The following is a 21,093-nucleotide window of genomic DNA, read 5'->3' as shown; positions in this document are numbered from 1 at the left end:
CTACTCTGCATCCCTGAACACAAGGCAGGAACACACCCTGATCGGAGCACCAGTCAACACACTCACACATACACTCACATACTCAGATATGGACATGAACAGATATATTCAAAAATCATGACCAAAACACAAATGCAGACTGCAAATATGTTCAGGCATTTGCAACTTCAAGAACCAATGTCACTATGCTGCTAGAAATGTGAACTGTAAGATGTACCACAGTCAATTGTGGTACATATTTTGATTTGATAAAAAATTGTGAATGTACCATTAAAACACTTCATAATTTCCATTTAAAACAAATTTTGTAAATATTTAATTAACATGTTTCATAAAGTAGCACTGATGAGCTTATATGAATTAGATCATCTGTTTTCAGATGAGATATGTTTCTGTCTGCATCTCATGAGGTATGCCAGGGCAACGTAAAATTTCTCATCTCTTAGGCCATAGACAAGTGGACTAACTGCCCGGGCGATGACATTGAATGTAATAAAGTTGAAAAAGCGGACTGTTATGTACAGCTTAATATCTATCTGTATAACTAATGCTTCAATATAGGGACAAATTATCTCAACAGTACACAGGATAAGCTGAAGCATATGGAGTGAGATGGTACGCATACCTTTGCCTGCTGACTTCTTGTCAACAGACGCTGTCCGTGCCGCGAGCACAATCATCAAATAGCAAAAGAACTCAATGAGTACAATTATTACAAAAGTAATAAAATACAAAATTCCCCTCATAAAACGATGCCATTTCTCTGGTGTCATTATATCATAATGGCACAGGGTAGGCTCTAAAAAATATTCTTTTGAAACAGTTGCAGCAAGAATAAATACATCTATAAATGGCTTTATGGAGCTTAAGATCCAAATGATAAGGACAGTGGTCATAGTTCTGCTGGGAGTGGATATAGCACTATGTCTCAATGGCATACATATGGCCACATATCGTTCCACACACATCGCAGTTATAGTTAGAGGTGTGCATGATGTGACTGTCTCCATCAGAATACAGAATGGAATACAGTATGCCATAGGTAGTAATACATAGCTGTATGACATAATTACCACCAAATCTGTCAGTAAAAGAAAAATCACATCAATCAGCAAGGTATGGGCAAACAATATATAACGAGTTTCAGTTCTGAAAGCTTGCTTTCTGCAGAAGGTGAAAAGCATGACAACATTGACGTAGACAAAAGGCCACACAAATATCTGTGTAATGGCCAAATTTAAATTAATAATTGACGGAACAGAATTAACCAGTTGAAGCTGGTGAAAGCTAGTGTTTGTGTTTTGAGTACTGTTACAGTCCACTGTGCACATATCTAGGAGAAAACAATAAATTATTATGTGTTAAAATATGTTAGACAACAACACAATATTCTAAACTATTTAGCACTAGGACATACACACACACATATATAAATGTATTATGTTACAGAATTATGCCTCACAATAACAATCAAGAACATCATAATGCATTACCTTCAGTAACAATAGAGTAAGGAAAATAATGCTGAGACTTCGGATAAACATATATATAAGGTTAGCTAGACTGATTATAATATTCAACTGTTTACATCATGGACATGTAAGGTTTATTGTGTATGTGCCAAGTATAAGCAGTTGGATGGTGGGGGGAGCTAACTCTTAAGCTTGAAGCATTTGTTATCGTTCAATATTCACATAAAATTAAAACACCCCTATCAGGCATTTCAGGAACTGTGTATCTCCACGTGATTACAAACACTACCATACAGTGAGGATCATTCACAAAGTTAGTCAGCATAATTTTGTCCTGTCATTATATTAAAACTAATGATTGTCTCATTGTTAAGCTTGCATCCAAAATCTGGGTGACCAACTAAACCAGTGTCTTTATTTAATCCATCCATTCATTCGTCTTCTGTAACCACTTGATCAAGAGCATGTTTGTGGTGGGTCCAGGCCCTAGAATCCCAGAATCACTGGGAACATGTCAGAAACCCACCCCCTTGGACAGGGTACCAGTCCCTAACTATTTTACATAGCTGTAGCATAGACCTGAGTTGAGGTTTCATCCCAGAAACAACCATGTGGCCTTAACTGGGACCAAGCCAACATAATCCAACTTAGACCAGCATGGAATTCATGGACATCTCTTGTTTTGTCCGCACAGAAATTATATGTAAATTGTGTTTATATTTGGTGTATACAACATTGTTTTGGTCATTCCTGGGGACTAGGGTAGTCCTCTAGAACAGGGCTTCCCCAAACCTTTTTAAAACAACCTATATTTTGTCCATTGATATATATTACAACCCAGGCAACACAAAATCTGAATATTTACCACATTACAAAATTAAATACTATTGGCCTGTTGCCCTGTGAAGGACTGGTGCCCCCTCCAGGGTGTGTTCCTGCCTTGCGCCCAATACTCCGAGTAGGCTCTGGTCGCTCCACCGCGACCCTGAACAGGATAAGTGGCTACAGACAATGAATGAATGCAAGAATGTTGGCCTGTTTGTTTCTTGACACCACTATTAAAAACATTCAGGATCAGGGTTAATCCCATTTCTCAGTTTTGCCTAAGAGTAGAGGATCTCAATTCATGTTGGGCAATAAACCCAAAAATGTCAGTATTTTCTCCCTTAAATCTATGATAATAACTATAGTATTATATTATTTAATATTCTATATTATGACACTTTTCGTAACATGAAAACCTTTCTTAAGCAGAAAACCTCAGTAACAGTACTCTGATGGCTCAGTAGGTAGCTAGTTAATTTTCAGTTCCACCTTAAATGTTGAATCAATTACATTCTAACGCCTGATGTTACTACTGCAAGGTGGAACTTAAAGCTTTGAAAAGTTTAATTTCAGAGAAAAGTTTGGAATAGGTGATAAGACTGTTAAATTTCTAAAGGTGCATGATGCCTGCAATTCACTGCAGACCGGTGGCCAGCTACTTTACGAGCATTGCTAGTAGCCTGGGAATGAAGTACTGCTCTTTATTTATTTTGTTACGAAGATGTATCAGGCTTTTTTTTGTGTAGGGGAAGATTTTAAAAACTACACCCTATATCTCAGCTCCAAGGATGACACTTGGAATCAAGGAGTAGTGGTAAAAATAAGAAATAGGATTCATGTTTAAAGTTAGAACAGCAGCATGCAAACTAACTAGACTGTCTAGGTTGCAGCATAACATAAAGCCTGCACAAGGGGGTGTTCATGTACGTTAATTTTGTTTATTCATTTATTCATAATGTAACCACTTATCCATCTTAGGAGAGCGGTGGGTCCAGAGCCTATCCGCGATCACTGGGCGCAAGGCACGAACACAACACGCAGGCAAAACACACCCACACATATGGATGTTTTGAGCAGCCAGTTCATCTAGCAATGTGTGTTGTAGAAAAACCCTGCTTTAGATTGTGGGTTTCCAGCTTAATTTCCAGCACAGTTTGATTTCCCTTTTATTAGTTAGTTAGCAGAAGGTCAAATTCACTGTAGGCCTACATCAATTATACATAGTCAGTATGAAATAAAAGTTTATCTATATCTGTTTAAAACATTGTCTCTTCAAGTTTCAGAATGTAATATTGCAAATATGGGTGGAGTTCCCTAAATCTGTTTTTTATAGTTTCTTGGACAGAAATTTAACTCAAGTAAAAGTACCTTCTCAAACAACAAAAAACATGCTACCAGGAAATGAAGAAGTTCAAAATTATTATATAAAAAATATAACCTATATGTTAAAATACCCGAATGAAACCTTTTAGAACATCCACCATCTGTCAACAGACAAACTAAACTCTGTACAAGTCTCTGACTGGATCAATGGGTTTAATATAAAAAAGCAACTAAAAGTCATAAAATTGATTAAAAAAACATTTGAGCAGCCAGCATAAAAAATGGTGTTAACATGTTTTACATATTCAATAAATAGATAAATAAATAAATATATAAATAAATAAATAAAAGGTGGAAAACAAAACAGTAATAAGAACAATATCAGTAAATAATCATGTGTCTAGAGGATTGCAAGATGTTCTGTGGGCAAATTACATCAACATGTTTACAACCGAATTATGTAATATTTTAGTAGAGGTGTAAGGCTGTTTTCCTCTGGGTATAATCAGAGCCAATGTGCATTTGTTTTCCATTCTGCATTTGTCTAATTACCAAAAGTAGCAGATGATAGTGTACTGAGTCTCATATTGCCAAGAAATCCTTAGGGACATTTTCCATATCAGAGGCTTTTCCAAACACTTAATGAAACATCTAATTTTAAACGTGCATAACAAAGAATGTTTAATAATTTAGAACCTGCTTAATTGCTTTCACACCATGTAATTAGCCTCTCAGGAATCCCGGGCATTGCTGAAAGTTCCAATTAACTAAAAAGAACAGTGTTCTTAAATGTTTTGTGTTCACTTTAATAGGGTCAATGGTTAATAAACATAGAGTTAAAAATATTTTTATTGTTATGTAGGCCTCTGACAGCATGCCATCAGACATTTTATGATAATAATATTTGCATATTATGGGCAGCAGTCTCTTAAAATTGTTATTTTCTGCATCAATTCAAAAACTATGTAGCTATTTTGACATTTCTTAAAAAGAAAAAAATTACATAGTTTGTCTCCTTTTCCTGCAATACAAGCTTATGCTCTTCTAGGAAGGGTTTACACTTTATATCGGAACATTTCTAGAAGGATCTGATGGCATTCAGCCACAAGAACATTGGTACTGATTTTGGATGATTAACTGTTAACTGTTTTAGACTGAAGTGAGTTGTAGAAAATGTAATTTCACTGCATCACAGCCCAATGCTAGGGGTAATTATACTCTTCTAACCTCTAACCTCTTTGCTTTGCTAGTTTTTAATAGTGAGGCAAATGTTGCTTACAAATGCTGACAGCCAAGATTTATCCAAATAACCTAAACAAATTTGTAAAGGATATATCATCAAAATTTTTCACATGGTGTCCATCTTGTTTACAGACTTCTCATGCTGCACCAATGCAGCATTAACTATTAAAAAAAACAATTCAGGATCTGAATGTTGTGGCCAACCATACACAGCATTTTTAATACCACTTCCTGTGGAACAGTGCTCTTCTAAAACCAGTTTAGTGACAATCATTATCATAAGTACGGAGGAACCCGATCTCAGAACTGTGTTCTATCTATCTATTATATATATATATATATATATATATATATATATATATATATATATATATATATATATATACATACTATGGCAAGCCAAACAGGAAATATTTAATGAACTTTGATATATATAGAATGAACGCTGGTATATATAGAATGAACTTATATATATATAGAATGAACGCTGATATATATAGAATGAACTTTGATATATATAGAATGAACGCTGATATATATAGAATGAACTTTGATATATATAGAATGAACACTGATATATATAGAATGAACGCTGATATATATAGAATGAATGCTGATATATATAGAATGAACACTGATATATATAGAATGAATGCTGATATATATAGATTGAACACTGATATATATAGAATGAACTTAGATATATATAGAATGAACTTAGATATATATAGAATGAAAGCTGACATACAGGGGTTGGACAATGAAACTAAAACACCCGGTTTTAGACAACAATAATGTATTAGTGTGGTGTAGGGCCTCCTTTTGTGGCCAATACAGCAGCAATTTGTCTTGAGAAAGTCCTGCACAGTGGTCAGAGGGATTTTAAGCCATTCTTCTTGCAGGATAGTGGCCAGGTCACTACGTGATGCTGGTGGAGGAAAACGTTTCCTGATTCGCTCCTCCAAAACACCCCAAAGTGGCTCAATAATATTTATATCTGGTGACTGTGCAGGCTATGGGAGATGTTCAACTTCACTTTCGTGTTCAACAAACCAAAAGTAACATATAAGTAACTAATAAATAAATAAGTAAATTAATAAATAAGCAAATAAATAAGTAAATAATAAAATATAAGTAACATCGTTGACTTTAGCAGAAACATGGAAAGGTCCAATAAACTTGGATTGGAGCTTCCTACTGCTCCCCTCAAACCTGATATCCTTCGTTGACAACCATACCCGATCTCCAATTTGGTAGGAGGGAGAAGACCGGTGCTTATCTGCCCGCTCTTTATACCGAGACAGAATCTCCGAAATGTGTTGGTGTGTTTCCTCCCAATCTTCCTCGCTGCGTCACATCCATTCATCCATGGCTGGTATTCCTGAGATAGCAGCAGTCCAGAAACCTGACAGGGATCCCCATAACCTTTAGACAATTGGGGTGGCGTAGTCGTGGTTATTGTACGTGGCGGTAAGCTCTTTTATTTTATAGAGGGTGCATAGTAGTAGCCCCTGGAGCGTGCTCCACGCCACAAATCATAAGCGTGTATTTTCCCGCCCTCGCTTCGTCCAATCACAAGCATGTATTTTACCCCCGGATTTCCCGCCCTCCCCTCAACCAATCATAAACGTGTATTTTAAGCGTAATTCCCGCCCTTCGCTCTGTTTTATTATAGATATCTACGATCTCCCACGATGAACCCCTTTATCGCGCACACACGCGTGCACAGGCTCTGTTTCATCACAGGTGTCAAGTCACGAGCTACGCTTTATCAGGCGCACACTCGCTACCGTAATCGCTAACGATCAACCACCCCACCCCTTTATCGCGCACAGACATTAGCGAACCCCCCACCCCTTTTATCGCGCGCACACACATAAGTGAACCCCCCACCACTTTATCGCGCGCACACACATTACAGGAATCTTCCAACGGTCTCAACCACTCCCCCCCCAATCAAACGGTTATGACACACGCACGTACCCCCCCACACACATACAGGGTATACATAAGTAAATTTTTAATTTTCTAACTCCAACTTCTAAATGATTAATGGTGTTTTAGTGATTAAAGATTGTTTTAAAATCGTTCATTTTTCTCCCCCGGTCTATGACCCACACCCCAAAAACATACTGTTTTCATATGATAAAAATGAAATTTGAAGATGTCTTAACGCTGCCCCTCCTAAACCCTCCTCCTTGGGTACGTGTATTACGGAACAAATCAGGAGCTGAGGTGACAAAAACTTTTGAGTCTATTCTGATGGATGGGAGAGTTCCTAAAAAACTACAAACTGACCAAGGAAAAGAATTTTTTAACAAAAGCTTTCAAGGATTAATGAACAGATATAATATCGTACATTTTGCAACAGGCACAGGGCAGAAAGCTTCGGTCTGTGAACGTTTTAACAAGACGCTTAAAAATAAAATGTGGAAATATTTAACAGCTGTTAATACGAGAAAATACATTGATGTGGTACAGGATATGGTCCTTGCTTACAATAATAATCGGGGACATTGTAAAGATTTCTCGTGTGAAAAGACATTTTGAAAAAGGATATGAGCAAAACTATACGAATGAAAATTTCACGGTTTTGGAACAGATACCGAGAGATCCTCCGGTTTACAAGCTGCAAGATATGGATGGTGAAAACATTGACGGGGCATTTTATGAACAGGAGCTACAAAAAATTATAGTCGGAAAAAATAAAACCTATAAAATTGAGAAAATTTTAGATGAAAAAATACAAAATAGGAGAAAGATGTGTTTGGTGAAATGGGTGGGGTGGCCTGAAAAGTTTAACTCTTGGATTCCTGCAAAGGATGTGATTGACATCAAAGTTTAAAAAGATTTGAAAATCATAATCATATAGTCATGGAAGAGACAGGGTTCTATGTGACTCTCCCGAGCAACGCATCCAAAGACATCTATCCTGAAAACAAGATTTCATGTTACACGACCAAATTTGCCAAACCTATTGAATTGACGGGTGACTGGGAGGTGTCTCTCACTGAAGTACAATATCCTCATTCATGGTACTCGTTGACAGCGTGGGAAAGCATATATTTTGTTCGATTCGATGACGGAATTAAAAAAGAATTCAATTCAAGAATCCAATATAATATTAATACATACAAAATACGTATGGTAACTGATAAAAGGTATTCGCTGGGGGCTCAAGGTATTCTATCAATTATATTAGGTCTGGAACCAAAGAAAAATCTTACACGTGATGAACCTGAGGCTCGCTATCCAGTAGACGTCCACGCAGGATTTTACACCCTGTACGTGTATACAGATATTATTCATTATCAAAGGGTAGGGGATAGTTTTGTACCATTTTTGAGATGTGTACATATAACCGGTGAGAACAACGAAATTGTCACAATAACTTACGACAAGCCACACTACGTACCTGTGAGCAAGAGTTTTATAAACGATATAGTTATTGAAATTAAATCAGACCAAAATCAACATATTCCTTTTCTCTACGGAAAATTCATTGCTAAACTTCACTTTAGTGTCACACCTTGACACTTTCTGGTTGTTTTCCTCCTTCCATGTGGCTCTGTTTGTTGTTTTACTTCTCCTCACATGGCTTTGTTTATGTTCACTCGCTCCACCTCTTGTTCCGCCTCTCTGTAATTGTCCTTAGTTATCTGTGTCAGGTGTCTCTTGTTAAGTTCGTTTATTTAAGCCCTCTTCCCTCACTTCCTGTGATCGGTCATTTTGATTTTGTTTGTTTGCTTCACGCTCATGGTTCTTCGTATTGTTTTCTCGTTTCTCGTTTCTCTAGCTCGCCCTGTTTCCTGCTCTTTCCCAAATGTTTTCGTAGTCTTCGTGTTTCTAATCTAGTTCGTTTGTTTCAGTCCCCAGTCAAGTAAATGTTATCTCGTGTTTCTCGTAAAGTTTGTTTTGTTATTTCATTATTAAACCTTTCCGTGTTGTAGCGAGTGTGTCCGCATCCTTTAAATCTACTCCTCACACCACCCTGACATTTAGACCCGCAAAACATTCATTTCGCGTTTGAAAATGACCGGTATAAGCTACACGGACCCCAGAAATCTTATAGAATATTATACAAATCAAGCAGGAAGTGGTCTTGCCGGGGTATCAAGGAACACCGACTATGTATGGTTCCGGGTTAGGCGGAATCTTCAAAGCGCTTTTTAGGATGGCTGTGCCTGTTATTAAAAGGGGTATATCTGTTGTAAAACCGCATTTTAAAACAGCCGTGCAAGGCATAGTAAGTGACGTCGTGAGCAACATTATTAACAGAAATCAAAAACAGGATGGATCAGGAATTGCTGCGATTGTGCGCAAGAATGTTAAGAGGCCTCCTGGGAGGCGCGTTGTAATTACAGATAAAAAGCGAAAGCTTGCAGAGAGTAAAGACAGAGTGAAAAAGAACAAACGAAGAGACAACAAGCGTGCTTCGTCCTCCTCCTCCTCCTCAATCAAACGAAGAAGATTGAACATTTTCTAACACAATGGCTTTCTTACACAGTCTTTCAAATGAATGCACCAAATCTGAGCTAGACATTTTTACGTTACCTTACACTCAAACAAGTATTGAAAAATATACTTATGTCGAAATACCGCCACTTTCCGCCTTGACTGATAACGGACCCTTGGAGTTTTACTTAGCAGGAAATGGAGAAGACTACCTGGACTTGAACAACACCTTTTTACATCTAAGATGTAAGATTACAAATCCTGATGGGTCAAATATTGCTAACGATGCCAAGGTCGGAATGATTAACTATCCCATAGCATCTCTATTTTCACAAGTAGATGTTATGCTCGGGGATCGCCTCATCAGTCAATCAAGCAATACTTACCCATACAGATCAATAATGGAGTGTATCATGAATTATGGCGCAGACGCCTTGCAAACGCAATTTTCAACCGGGTTGTTTTATAAAGATACAGCCGGTCAGATGGATGTAACCGACCCTCAAGGTCGTAATAATGGATTAAAAAACAGGGCTCTTTTTAGCTCAGAAAGTAAAACCTTTGATTTGATCGGGCACATCCATTCTGATATATTTTTTCAAGATAAACTTTTACTAGTTGATTTATAAGTTAAAATGGTTTGAAGTAAAGAGGAATTTTGTCTAATGAAAGAAGGACAGAGGGATTACAATCTCAAATTACTCTGCATCACTGTTTGTGAAAAAAGTAACAGTTTCTCCAGCTGTGAAACTGGGCCATGCGCAGGCGTTACTTAACGCTACAGCTAAATATCCGTTAGAGAGGGTCTCTATGAAAACCTTCAGTCTACCCGCAGGCAGTCGTATCTGTACCCAAGAGAACCTGTTCCTCGGACCCCTTCCTAAAACATTAATTTTCGGAATGGTCGATAATGACGCTTTCAGCGGTGCATACAATAAAAATCCGTTTCATTTTAAACATTACTTTATAGCTCTGTATGTAGATGGGACACAACACCCGGCAAAGCCATTCCAGCTGGATTTTCAAAACGGGAATGTGGTCCGTGAGTTTCATTCCTTAATTTTAGCTTCAGGAAAACAACTTAAAGATCAGAGGTTGTCTATAAACAGACAAGACTACACCCAAGGTTACACTCTGGTCGCATTCAACCTGACACCCGATGATGACTGTGGGCAGCATCTATCTTTAATAAAGTCGGGTAATATGAGACTGGAACTCAGATTTCGAAACCCTCTTCCGAGGACTGTGAATCTAATTGTGTATGCCAGTTTTGATTCAATTTTGGAAATCGCTAGTTGTCGAAACGTTCTCATAGATTATCAATAAACATGGATACCGGAGAACTTACAGAGTTGATGAGAAGTTGTCCGTCTCTAAGAAAAGTCTTTTACGGTGTTTTTGCTAGTGATGAGTTACCCGAGAACAGATTGACACAGTTTCCTGCTTTGTTCATCGTAAATACCGACCCGAGTCACATGCCAGGGGGCCACTGGCTGGCTTTATATCTAATCAATGAAACCACAGGATATTTTGTCGATTCATATGGAAATCGACCAAATTCCCCCATCTTTCCTGAATCTATTTATTATTTTTTAAAAAGGAACTGTCTGGAAATAATACATAACTCTAAACAAGTGCAGAGGTTCGAATCTGTTTGTTGCATTGTGTATTCTTTTTATATCATAAAGCTAAAGGTTATACTTTAAATGAAATTATGTCTATGTATAGTGATGATTTAAAAAGAAATGATGATATGGTTGTAGCCCTTGTTAAAAAAATGTACCCTAGAAAAATAACACACACGTTATGAATTGTATTCAATGTGTTAACTCTGGTGAAAGATTTACATTGTATTTGAAATAAAATAATAACGATGACACATGTAAAATCATTGAAATTGCATTTTATGTAAATAAAGACAAACATTACATGATTAATCGTTACAAAGATTCATCATTTATGAAATAAAATTACAATATGATTAATTAAAAATTCAACCAGTTTGAAGCAGTAAATCTAGGAGATTTAAAAGCAGGTTCAAGATTAGAGGAATCATAAATTTTAGGGGAGGGAGCAGGAGGAGAATATAACGTTCTGGATTTTTTAACATCAGATATTTTACGCCTAACCCCTGCATTAGGAATGGTTGAAAATGGAATGTTTAAGTTAGCGACAGTTTGTAACAGTTCACCCCAGCCTAACAGTCTCCGGTCATCAGATAATTTTTGAGGAGCTGTGAGATTTTTAATCAAATCCAACATGTGTGATCCTTTGACTGTTTGACCATTGAAAATAAATTAACCTTCATCATTCCATGAAGCTACATCATCAGACTTTAATATTTTCTCCATGATGTAAGAAGCATTTTTTCTGGTTCTGGCTGGAACATTTGCTATAACCTCTTTAATAATTTCATCTTTGGTTGTTTGTAAATCCTCCGTCAAAGGTTTATTTTCTGTCTTATTTTCAGTAGGTACGAAAGGGTTAATTGAGACGTTTCCTCTTCCCCCTGTTTGACGATGTTTAAAAATCTTTGCAAGGCTGATGCATAAAGTTTAGCCTTTTCATAAGGAATCAAATCAGATCTGTTCAATATATGACGCATCACATCGTCTATATAATTTTCCACCATTTTTCTAACAGTTTCTTTTCCACTCGTCATGTTTTTAAGTTTATCTAATTGGTGTTGAGGCACCAAATACATCTTATCAGTGGTTTCCATGTTATCTCTGACCAGATGTTATTAAACTGCTGATGAAGGGGACTGCGACACTTAATAAAGGGAGAAGAAATCCTCCGGATTGGTTAACAGATTTTCTTTTAGCCTCCACAGATGTTCTTTTATTAGCAAATAGTTTAATTATTTTTTTCTGTCTTTTAAACTGATGATATTGACGAGACGTTAAAGGAATGTTTCCTCTCAATAGATTTAGGGCTAATTCACAGATGGCTAATATGAGATCTGAGGAAGCTTTACGTAATATAACCTTCCTTTCTCCAGGGGTAGCATGAAATAGAGATGTCAACATCTGAAAATTTCTCTTTAGACGTGCAGACATTTTTCAGTACTTTACAATTTTTTTCTTTGGAATATACACTACAGGATTCTCCCACGCAAACAATCCTGACCTGAGACGAAGTTCATCTGGCGTTGATGCTTTTAAATACCCATAAGGTCTAGCAGTTGCTTCTTGGTAACATTCTAAAAAGTACTTGTTGTTTCCCGGATACATTTGACGCGCCAGTATGCTTATCTGTAGTTTATCTCTAGGATTTTTAAAAAAGCACCATATAGTTGGTGTTTAAGTTGATGGTTCTGCTACTTTTTCCTTGAAAAAACAGATTTTGAACCAAATAGATGACGCTCAGGTTTCTGTGGTGTGTATATTTTGTAAAAGCCTTCTCTACCTCCTCGTTCTTGCTAGCTGTTTCCATCAGATCATCGATTACCAATAAATTTGTTTTGTGCGGTGGAAATAGTTCATCATCACACAAAGAGTCGGGTATTCCTTGAACAAAACGTATGTTTATTTTGTTCAGCAGTTCATCATAGAGAGGTTGCCAGCACGTATAACACCATACAATTTGATCCGGGGTTTTTGACATGGAATCCGTACAATTTTCCAACAACATTTTGATAAAAAATGATTTTCCACTATTGCTTGGACCACACACTATACAAGAAAAAGGAAGCTGAAGTCTAGAATCAAATCCCCTTGGATTCATCATTTTTAGTTAGTTATTTAATATCCATATGGTAATGTTGTGAAATCGGGTAAGAGAACACGTTTATCATACACAACTCTGAACCTTTTCATCAGTGATTTGTTTTTTAAGTGAAAGCCTCTTTTATCTCTCACAATTTGATTGTGGGTAGTCATAATTTCCGCATTAGAATTAGGATTTTTCACATGTTCATTAACTCTTAATTCTGTCAAGGATTTCAAGTTAACAATTTCACCATTGGTGTAGTTTAAAGTAATACCCTTAACTTTCATCGTAGTTTTCCCTTTGAGAGTGCGGTAACCATAGGTTTTCGGACCCCCGCTGACAAATTCTACTATTTGATCACCTGTGTCCAATTCGCTCATAAGGCCTCCTAAGTAATCACTTAGAGGAGGCATCCAGTCACCTTCTTTACTTTTGAAAATGATGCTGTCAGTATCCGTGTATAAGCATCTCTGCTGTAGTTGATCTATCACATTGTATAATTCAAGTCTAGCATAGGCTGTGGTGAAAATACAGATAAATACATTAGCGTTACCCGGTTTGAGACATCTATCGTCTGCGTAACGCCACTGCACCAATGCCACCTCCTGATTCAGAAAGGAGAAATGACTTACGTTATACATATTCGAGAATATGAATTGTAAAAACTCACTAGGGTCTTTGATCAGTGTAGTGTTTGTCCTGTCTGTTCTCTGACACATTTTCCCCCATAAAGAATTCAACGCCAGTTTAGCCACAGATCTCTGTGCAGGATTAACTTCAATGTGTGATTGTTCTAGTTTGATCCCTTCATTCTCCTCATACTTTTGAATGTACTCTTTTTTATCGGCCTCATTCACCACCCAGGAGGGATAACCTGAACTCTCCTGTTTTGTCTGCAGAAACTTATCGATGTATTCTGTAAACAAATATTTCGAATGATTAGGGAAGTGCCATATTTCAAACACCTTCAACACTCTGTACCCCTTCTCAATGCCTTTCATCACTTCAACGCTACACCAACTACCTGTCAGGGCCCTCTCCTCATCCGTGTGTTTACAATTTTGCATTTGTTGTTCAGCACACGTTCGACACAAAGGAAACAAGAGTTTGCTTTTCACTCTATAAGGGAGAACAGGGGCCCACAAGCCCTTAGGGGGGAGAACTTTTGCTCTAATAAGCCCGAAATATTTTTCCAACGGTTGGAAATCACGAAAGATGATAGTGGGGTGACCCACGGGGTACATCTTTGTTTTATTTACATAAGGATCGAGGGACGTGAAATCGTAGTAATCAATCCTTTTATCGGGCTGTGCTACATAATGGAGATGTAAAGTATTTGTTCGACCACCGAACAGAGCATCTCGTGGTTTTATGCGTTCAGGAAAGTCAAAGCGGGACATAAACAATTTAACATCCTGGTTTGATCTTTTCATCTCATTCCAGGTATGCTCCCACATCATAGTTACGTTCAGTTTGAAAGTGTTTTGCAAAGTCTGAATTCTATCCATATAATTTTGATAAACATCCCCAAAGGATTGTGAACTCTTACTTAGAGGATGTGGTAAATTTGAAGGAAAACATTTATCACATCCGTGATAAAAACATCCTAAAAACTCAAAAGCCTTTCGTTCACTACCGTCGTCATAATAACCATCCACAAAATAGTTTCCGAATTTGACCTCACCTTCATTGAGGGCATGTCGGATGGGGATCTTGTCTCTCTCAGAGATGTACTCGAGCCATTGTATGGAAGGTGTTGAGAAAGATTTCTGACTGGCGATGTAATTATCTAAAGGCGGGATAGCTAAAATGTTTTCAGACAGAAAGTTGATTCTGAATATTTGCAAACATACACTAGCTATGGTGATGCATTTGAACGGGTCAACCATTGTACTGCTCAGTATCTCATCCCTGAAAGCTATACAACCTTTTCTCAGAATGTGGACGTCGTTCTTACAATATTGAGACATTTCTTCCTTAAAGTGAAAGAGCTTTCCTGTACATGTATTGTACCATTCAAAAAATTCTTCTCTTTCTTTGGCCATCATGGTGTCTACCCCGTAAAACTCGGGTTTCGGATAAGGTCCATAATTCTGATTTTCCACAGTATTCCAAAATGTGGGAAATATCCTTTTTTGTCTGATGTGAGCCCCATAGCCTTTGGAATAGCGCACAGTCTCATAGGGAGAAAAGAGAGACTATCGATGCATCTCTGTTTATACTCAACATCTTGAAAACACAAGATTTTACCACCTTGTGCTATGATGTTAGGGGTGATACCTTCCTTTACTAAATGGTTCAACAAAAGGTATGAATCATACCCTCTAGCATTGTGCGCTATGAATGTATAACTTTTATACTTTTCCTTGCGATACTTTCTAAAGAATGATGCCACGCATTTGTCCCCTTTTGCTGTCCACTCCCTACCTTTGAAATCAATGCAACATATATAATTAGCTACGTGGTAACCTGTTTCTTGATTCGTCTTAAAATCATAAAAGACATACTTTTCATCGGGAATTTCAAATATTATAGGTTGCATAAAACATTCATGTGTGATTTCTGAATCAACTTTGGCTCCACAGTTTTTACAACGACTGGTTTGACACTGATGCTTTTTCGATCCTTTACTCTGATCCTGCACGGTATTACATTTAGGGCAGTAGAATCTAGTTTTGCATAAAGTTTGATCACCGCTTGGATCGATCACTGTTTTATGTTTATCATAACAATACTGCGATCTGCAAACCCTTAGACAATCTTCACATTGTACAGTCTTTTTAGGCTGTTTAGGACAGTCTTTGTCAAGACATACGTTGCAATGAAAATCGCATTTGTGATGTTTCTGATTGTTAAAGCCGGTGGAACAGTAAGGACAGACATAGGATGTACCTAAAACACCTTTAAGATTTTTGACACCGCAATAATGGTTATCTTGCAAGAACAGGTAAACTGTTTTGTTATGAGGCATGTTAGTGTTCTGAAACAAACTATACCCCTTTTCATCACTTCGGTACAACACTATGATTTTGCAGTTCAAATGTTGCACAAAGCGTGTGATATGTGCAAAGCTAATCAGCGAATCACCCTGAATTTCTACAAACACACCATCACTCGGTCCAACTATTTCACCATTGGCAACATTGAGCATTTCATTTAAAATCTCAAGAACATAATTGTAAAATTCTGCAACGCTGTCGACGTTACCGAGAGAAAAAAAGTTTATCCTTCTTCTAATTTCAGTGGTGCGGAATCTGTCTAAGCGATTTATATTGATATTTGGGTCAAGATCACCTCCCGTTTGTACATCACTATCGTCAGGTGGAGGAGGAGGATTGTCATTGGGGTTATTCTCAATATTAGGTGAAGGAGGAGGAGAATTGTCATTGGGGTTATTCTCAATATTAGGTGAAGGAGGAGAATTGTCATGATAATCAGGACTGGTTAATGAATTTTGACTTAAGTTTATCAGATTATCATTTAATCTCAAAAGACTTTGATTTAGTTCATAGAAAAAATCGGACAAAATTTCAGGATTATTTTCTGAGGTATTAACAGGAGACGTTAAACATTCAATGTCTGCGGTTGGCTTAGAAGGTTCTGACAAACTGTCATTAAGCTGTATTACAGCATCTAACAGAAAAGGATTCAGAGTTGTACACGTGTCGTATTCATTGAGTGTGTTTTGTAATTTCGATAAGCTCTGCGATAAGTTCATTCAATTTAGTTTCTAATTTTGAAATACTGCGTTTTAGTTCGCAGATTATCTGAGTGCTATTTAAATCATGTGAAAAAAGACTGATGTTAGGCTTCTTAGCTTCATTGTTTAAAACCTCGTTGTTAGGACGTTTTTGCGCCATTTGACTAATACAATAAAGCAAATGAATAAATAAACATTAAATAAAATAAGTTTTACATTCTTGAGTCAACAGTCGATGGCTCTTCACAGATGACAGCATTCATAGAAAGTAGCATCATAATAGTGTCAGATTGTTTTTACTGAAATCTAAGGATGAAAAAATACAAAAAGCTTCAATTAGGACCAGGAAATGCACACAAAATTATGAATAACATATTGTATATATACTTTTACTTACGGGGGAAGAGCTTCATCATAAGTGGATGTGTTCAATTAGGAGGTGTATCCAGTTCATAACTGTTTAGGACGTTTGACTAAAGAGATACGAAAATTTTCATGAATAACATTATAAAATACATATTACATATATATATCCATCCATCCATCCATCTGTATCTGTAACCGCTTATCCAATTTAGGGTCGCGGGGGGTCCAGAGCCTACCTGGAATCATCGGGCGCAAGGCGGGAATACACCCTGGAGGGAACGCCAGTCCTTCACAGGGCAACACAGACACACACACATTCACTCACACACTCACACCTACGGACACTTTTGAGTCGCCAATCCACCTGCAACGTGTGCCTTTAGACTGTGGGAGGAAACCGGAGCACCCGGAGGAAACCCACGCGGATACGGGGAGAACACACCAACTCCTCACAGACAGTCACCCGGAGCGGGAATCGAACCCACAACCTCCAGGCCCCTGGAGCTGTGTGACTATATATATATATTTTTACTTACCCTAAGGACTTAGTCTTGGAGCTTGTAAAATATTAGCCATCACGTCTGTTCTTCTTTGTTCTTAATCTAATAAATAAATAAATAACATTTTTTAAATGAAATATAAAAGAATATTCTTAAATTAATCTTATATTACGTGATAAATGTCAGTTCTTACCTTTTGGTTCCAGTCCGAGCAGTATATCATCCAAAGCTGAATATCAGCGTGTAATGTGTAGATTTTTGAGCTCCTAGATATACTGAGTCACTTATCGTTAACTTTTCTGACGTACAACGAGGAGGAGGGTTTAAGAGGGGCAGCGTTAAGACATCTTCAAATGTCATTTTTATTGTATGAAAACAGTATGTTTTTGGGGTGTGGGTCATAGACGGGGGGGGGGGGGGGGGGGGTGGTGGGTGGAGAAAAATGAATGATTTTAAAACAATCTTTAATTACTAAAACACCATTAATCATTTAGGAGTTGGAGTTAGAAAATTAAAAATTTACTTATGTATACCCTGTATGTGTGTGTGGGGGTACGTTCGTGTGTCATAACCGTTTGATTGGGGGGGTTAAGACCGTTGGACGATTCCTGTAATTCCAATGTGTGTGCGCGATAAAGTGGTGGGGGGTTCACTTATGTGTGTGCGCGATAAAGGGGTGGGGTGGTTGATCGTTAGCGATTACGGTAGCGAGTGTGCGCCTGATAAAGCGTAGCTCGTGACTTGACACCTGTGATGAAACAGAGCCTGTGCGCGCGTGTGTGTGCGATAAAGGGGTGGGGGGTTCGCGTATGTGCGCGCGCGATAAAGGGGTTCATCGTGGGGGGTCGTAGATCGTAGATATCTATAATAAAACAGAGCGAAGGGCGGTAATTACGGTTAAAATACACGGTTATGATTGGTTGAGGGGAGGGCACGAAATCCGGGGGTAAAATACACGCTTGTGATTGGACGAAGCGAGGGCGGGACTTTTCAACAAGGGCGGGAAAATACACGCTTATGATTGGTCGATGACAGGGCGGGACTTCCGATCAAATAAACGCTTCTGATTGGACGAGAGGGCGGGACTTCCTGTCAAATACACGCTTCTGATTGGACAAGGGGCGGGACTTCCCTTCCAAAAGGTGGCGGGGCTTGATGCCGTGGCTCTAATTGGCCCAAATGACCTGTCAAAACGAAGTTACATAAAGTGCCTCATATATCTCTCTGTGGTATAACACTCAGATATGGGCAGATCATTGACAAAGTCCAGAGCTAAGTGAGACCAGGGATGTTCAGGAACTGGTAGGGGCATATGTTTACCTGCGGGAAGCGTCTTGGGGGTTTTTGACTGAGCACAGACAGAACATGATGCAACAAAGTTATGTACATCTGCCCTAACAGATTCCCACCAATACCGAGCAAGGATGAGTTGAGTAGTGGGTGTCTCACCCAGGTGACCAGATGACAGGGAAGAATGCACCCAGGTGATTAAGTATATCATAAGGGTGGATCAGTGGTTTTCAGTGCTGTTCTAGACTACACTTTAAAAGATGGTTCCTCAATTGTTCTTTAATAAGGGGAATGGCTCTGTAGAACCATGTGTTTTACATAGAAACATTTCATGCTTAAATTGTTCTTTCATTACAAAATGGTTCTTCATATTGATGGGGAATGTGTTGTATGTGGTTCCATATAGAACCTTTTGAAAATGGCTCTATATAGCACCAAATAGTTATCGTCTATTGTTTCTATGTCAAACTTATAACAATAGAAGAACCATTTTTGGCGCTATATAGAACCATTTTCAAAAGGGCCCTACAGAGAACCACATACAACACATTCTCCATCAATACAAATAATCATTTCAGCATGCAAATAGCAAGCACTGGCTTGCACATTTTAGAGATTCCCCTGCTTGAACCACAAATTATTTAACTAATTACCACATTAACAAGCTGTTTGAGTTTAAATGGGTCTGTAAAAGCAAGGAAAAATTAACTAAAATTAATTAAATTAAAACTATTAAAACCTATAAAACTACTTCAGGACCAGGATTGACAACCACTTCATTTATGAACAATGTTTATTTGTTTAATGCATATCTAATATGACAAATATTTGTAGAAAAGAAAATTTTAATTAAATGTAAATTTAACATGGGACTACCTTTATTCATTCTGTTGCCTTTCAGAGACAGAGACCCTCACTTTGAATATGGAAGTAAAATCAAGTCATTCACCACTCTCCAGCCCAACAGCATCCAACAGATCTAATCCATAACTGCATTCAGATTATTTTCTTTCCCATGGATATGAACAGTCAAGCTCACACTCCACATCACTGTCCCCAGAAACAGACAGCAGTAGCCCAAACACTGCCCTATTACACATTTCAAAGACATGGCCCGAAAGGTTTCAAGTCCAGTAGGAGGCCTCTTGTACTTTTCAGTTCATCCAGAGATAAGACATTTTGTGTCTTACATTTGTCTTTTTGTTCTTGTGCATGCTTAATTTTCTAAATCACTCTGAAAGTCACCAACCAATTGCTATTTTTATACTTTTGTGTCTCCAGGCACTTCGTTGGGATAAACCCAGAGAGAGGTTCAAAGACTAGCCAGGGCAAGGTGGTTTCAAAGAAGACTGGAAGAATCATGAACAAGAAATCTCTCACAGTCAACCCTCGTCTCTCCACACTCTTAAAGAATCTCATGGACTTTCAGTGGGACTTCATTTAGGCAAGCAATTTTCCACACACTCACACTAATGCACCCACTGGTAGTGTGTGCAGATAGTGGAAATTGTACCAGTTTTGGCTGTTTAAAAGACTTTTTGGTTTAATTTTACTGGCCTCTCCCAGAAAAATCTATTCCTCCTTTAATCATACTATATATTTTTATTTGAGCTTGAAAATGAGAGGGGCACAATGTTCAGACAATTCACAGAGTGTATTTGTTCTGAGGTTGTGATTATGTTGTCATTTTATTTAATAAATAATGTACTTGAACGTTTTTAATGCTGAACTTGTTTTTATTCAGTTTAGTCTATTTTTTAGAAATCTGATTTGTATGTCAGTGAAGTAATTTCACAGATTACTTACAGTGGGCAGCTGTCATGGGGAAAAAATGTAAATTGTATTTTATTACAATGGCAAGAAACTGTCAGTCAAAATATACAGACACTAAAATGATAATGAATTTCATGGTATTTTAATAGTTTGTTTTCAATACAATGGTAATCTGTGTAGTGGATATGATGAATGTGTATTAATTTCTAATACGAAATTGTGACTTTCTGAAGATGTGATTTGATATACCCAAACTTTAGCTCGTTTCAGAGACATCTCTAACCAAGATCGTAAGGTGAGATAAACCTCCAGAGCAGGCCCGTAAAACCCCCTCCAAAGACACTTTTTATGACTTAAGGACCCCCAGGGTCAAGGAAAGAATGCAGAGAGACACAGAGACTCAATCTTGATTGAAACCCACAATGCCCTCTTTAAA

General features: G+C 37.7%; 1 protein-coding gene across 1 annotated transcript; it reads right to left on the bottom strand.

The window, feature by feature from the left end:
* Window positions 1–365: 365 nt before the first annotated feature.
* LOC136688592 (odorant receptor 131-2-like) lies at window positions 366–1,331 on the bottom strand. The gene has a single exon (XM_066662433.1). The coding sequence runs from the start codon at window positions 1,329–1,331 to the stop codon at window positions 366–368; it is 966 nt and encodes a 321-aa protein (XP_066518530.1).
* Between the last annotated feature and the right edge of the window lie 19,762 nt (window positions 1,332–21,093).

Source organism: Hoplias malabaricus, chromosome 1, assembly GCF_029633855.1.
Source record: "Hoplias malabaricus isolate fHopMal1 chromosome 1, fHopMal1.hap1, whole genome shotgun sequence".
Taxonomy (NCBI): domain Eukaryota; kingdom Metazoa; phylum Chordata; class Actinopteri; order Characiformes; family Erythrinidae; genus Hoplias; species Hoplias malabaricus.
Note: the sequence above shows the minus strand (reverse complement) of the source record. Positions and strands in the feature narration are given on the sequence as shown.

What these genes read in the sequence shown, in the direction of transcription:
- LOC136688592 (XM_066662433.1), bottom strand. Translation starts at nt 1,331, where the DNA reads ATGTGCACAGTGGACTGTAACAGTACTCAAAACACAAACACTAGCTTT.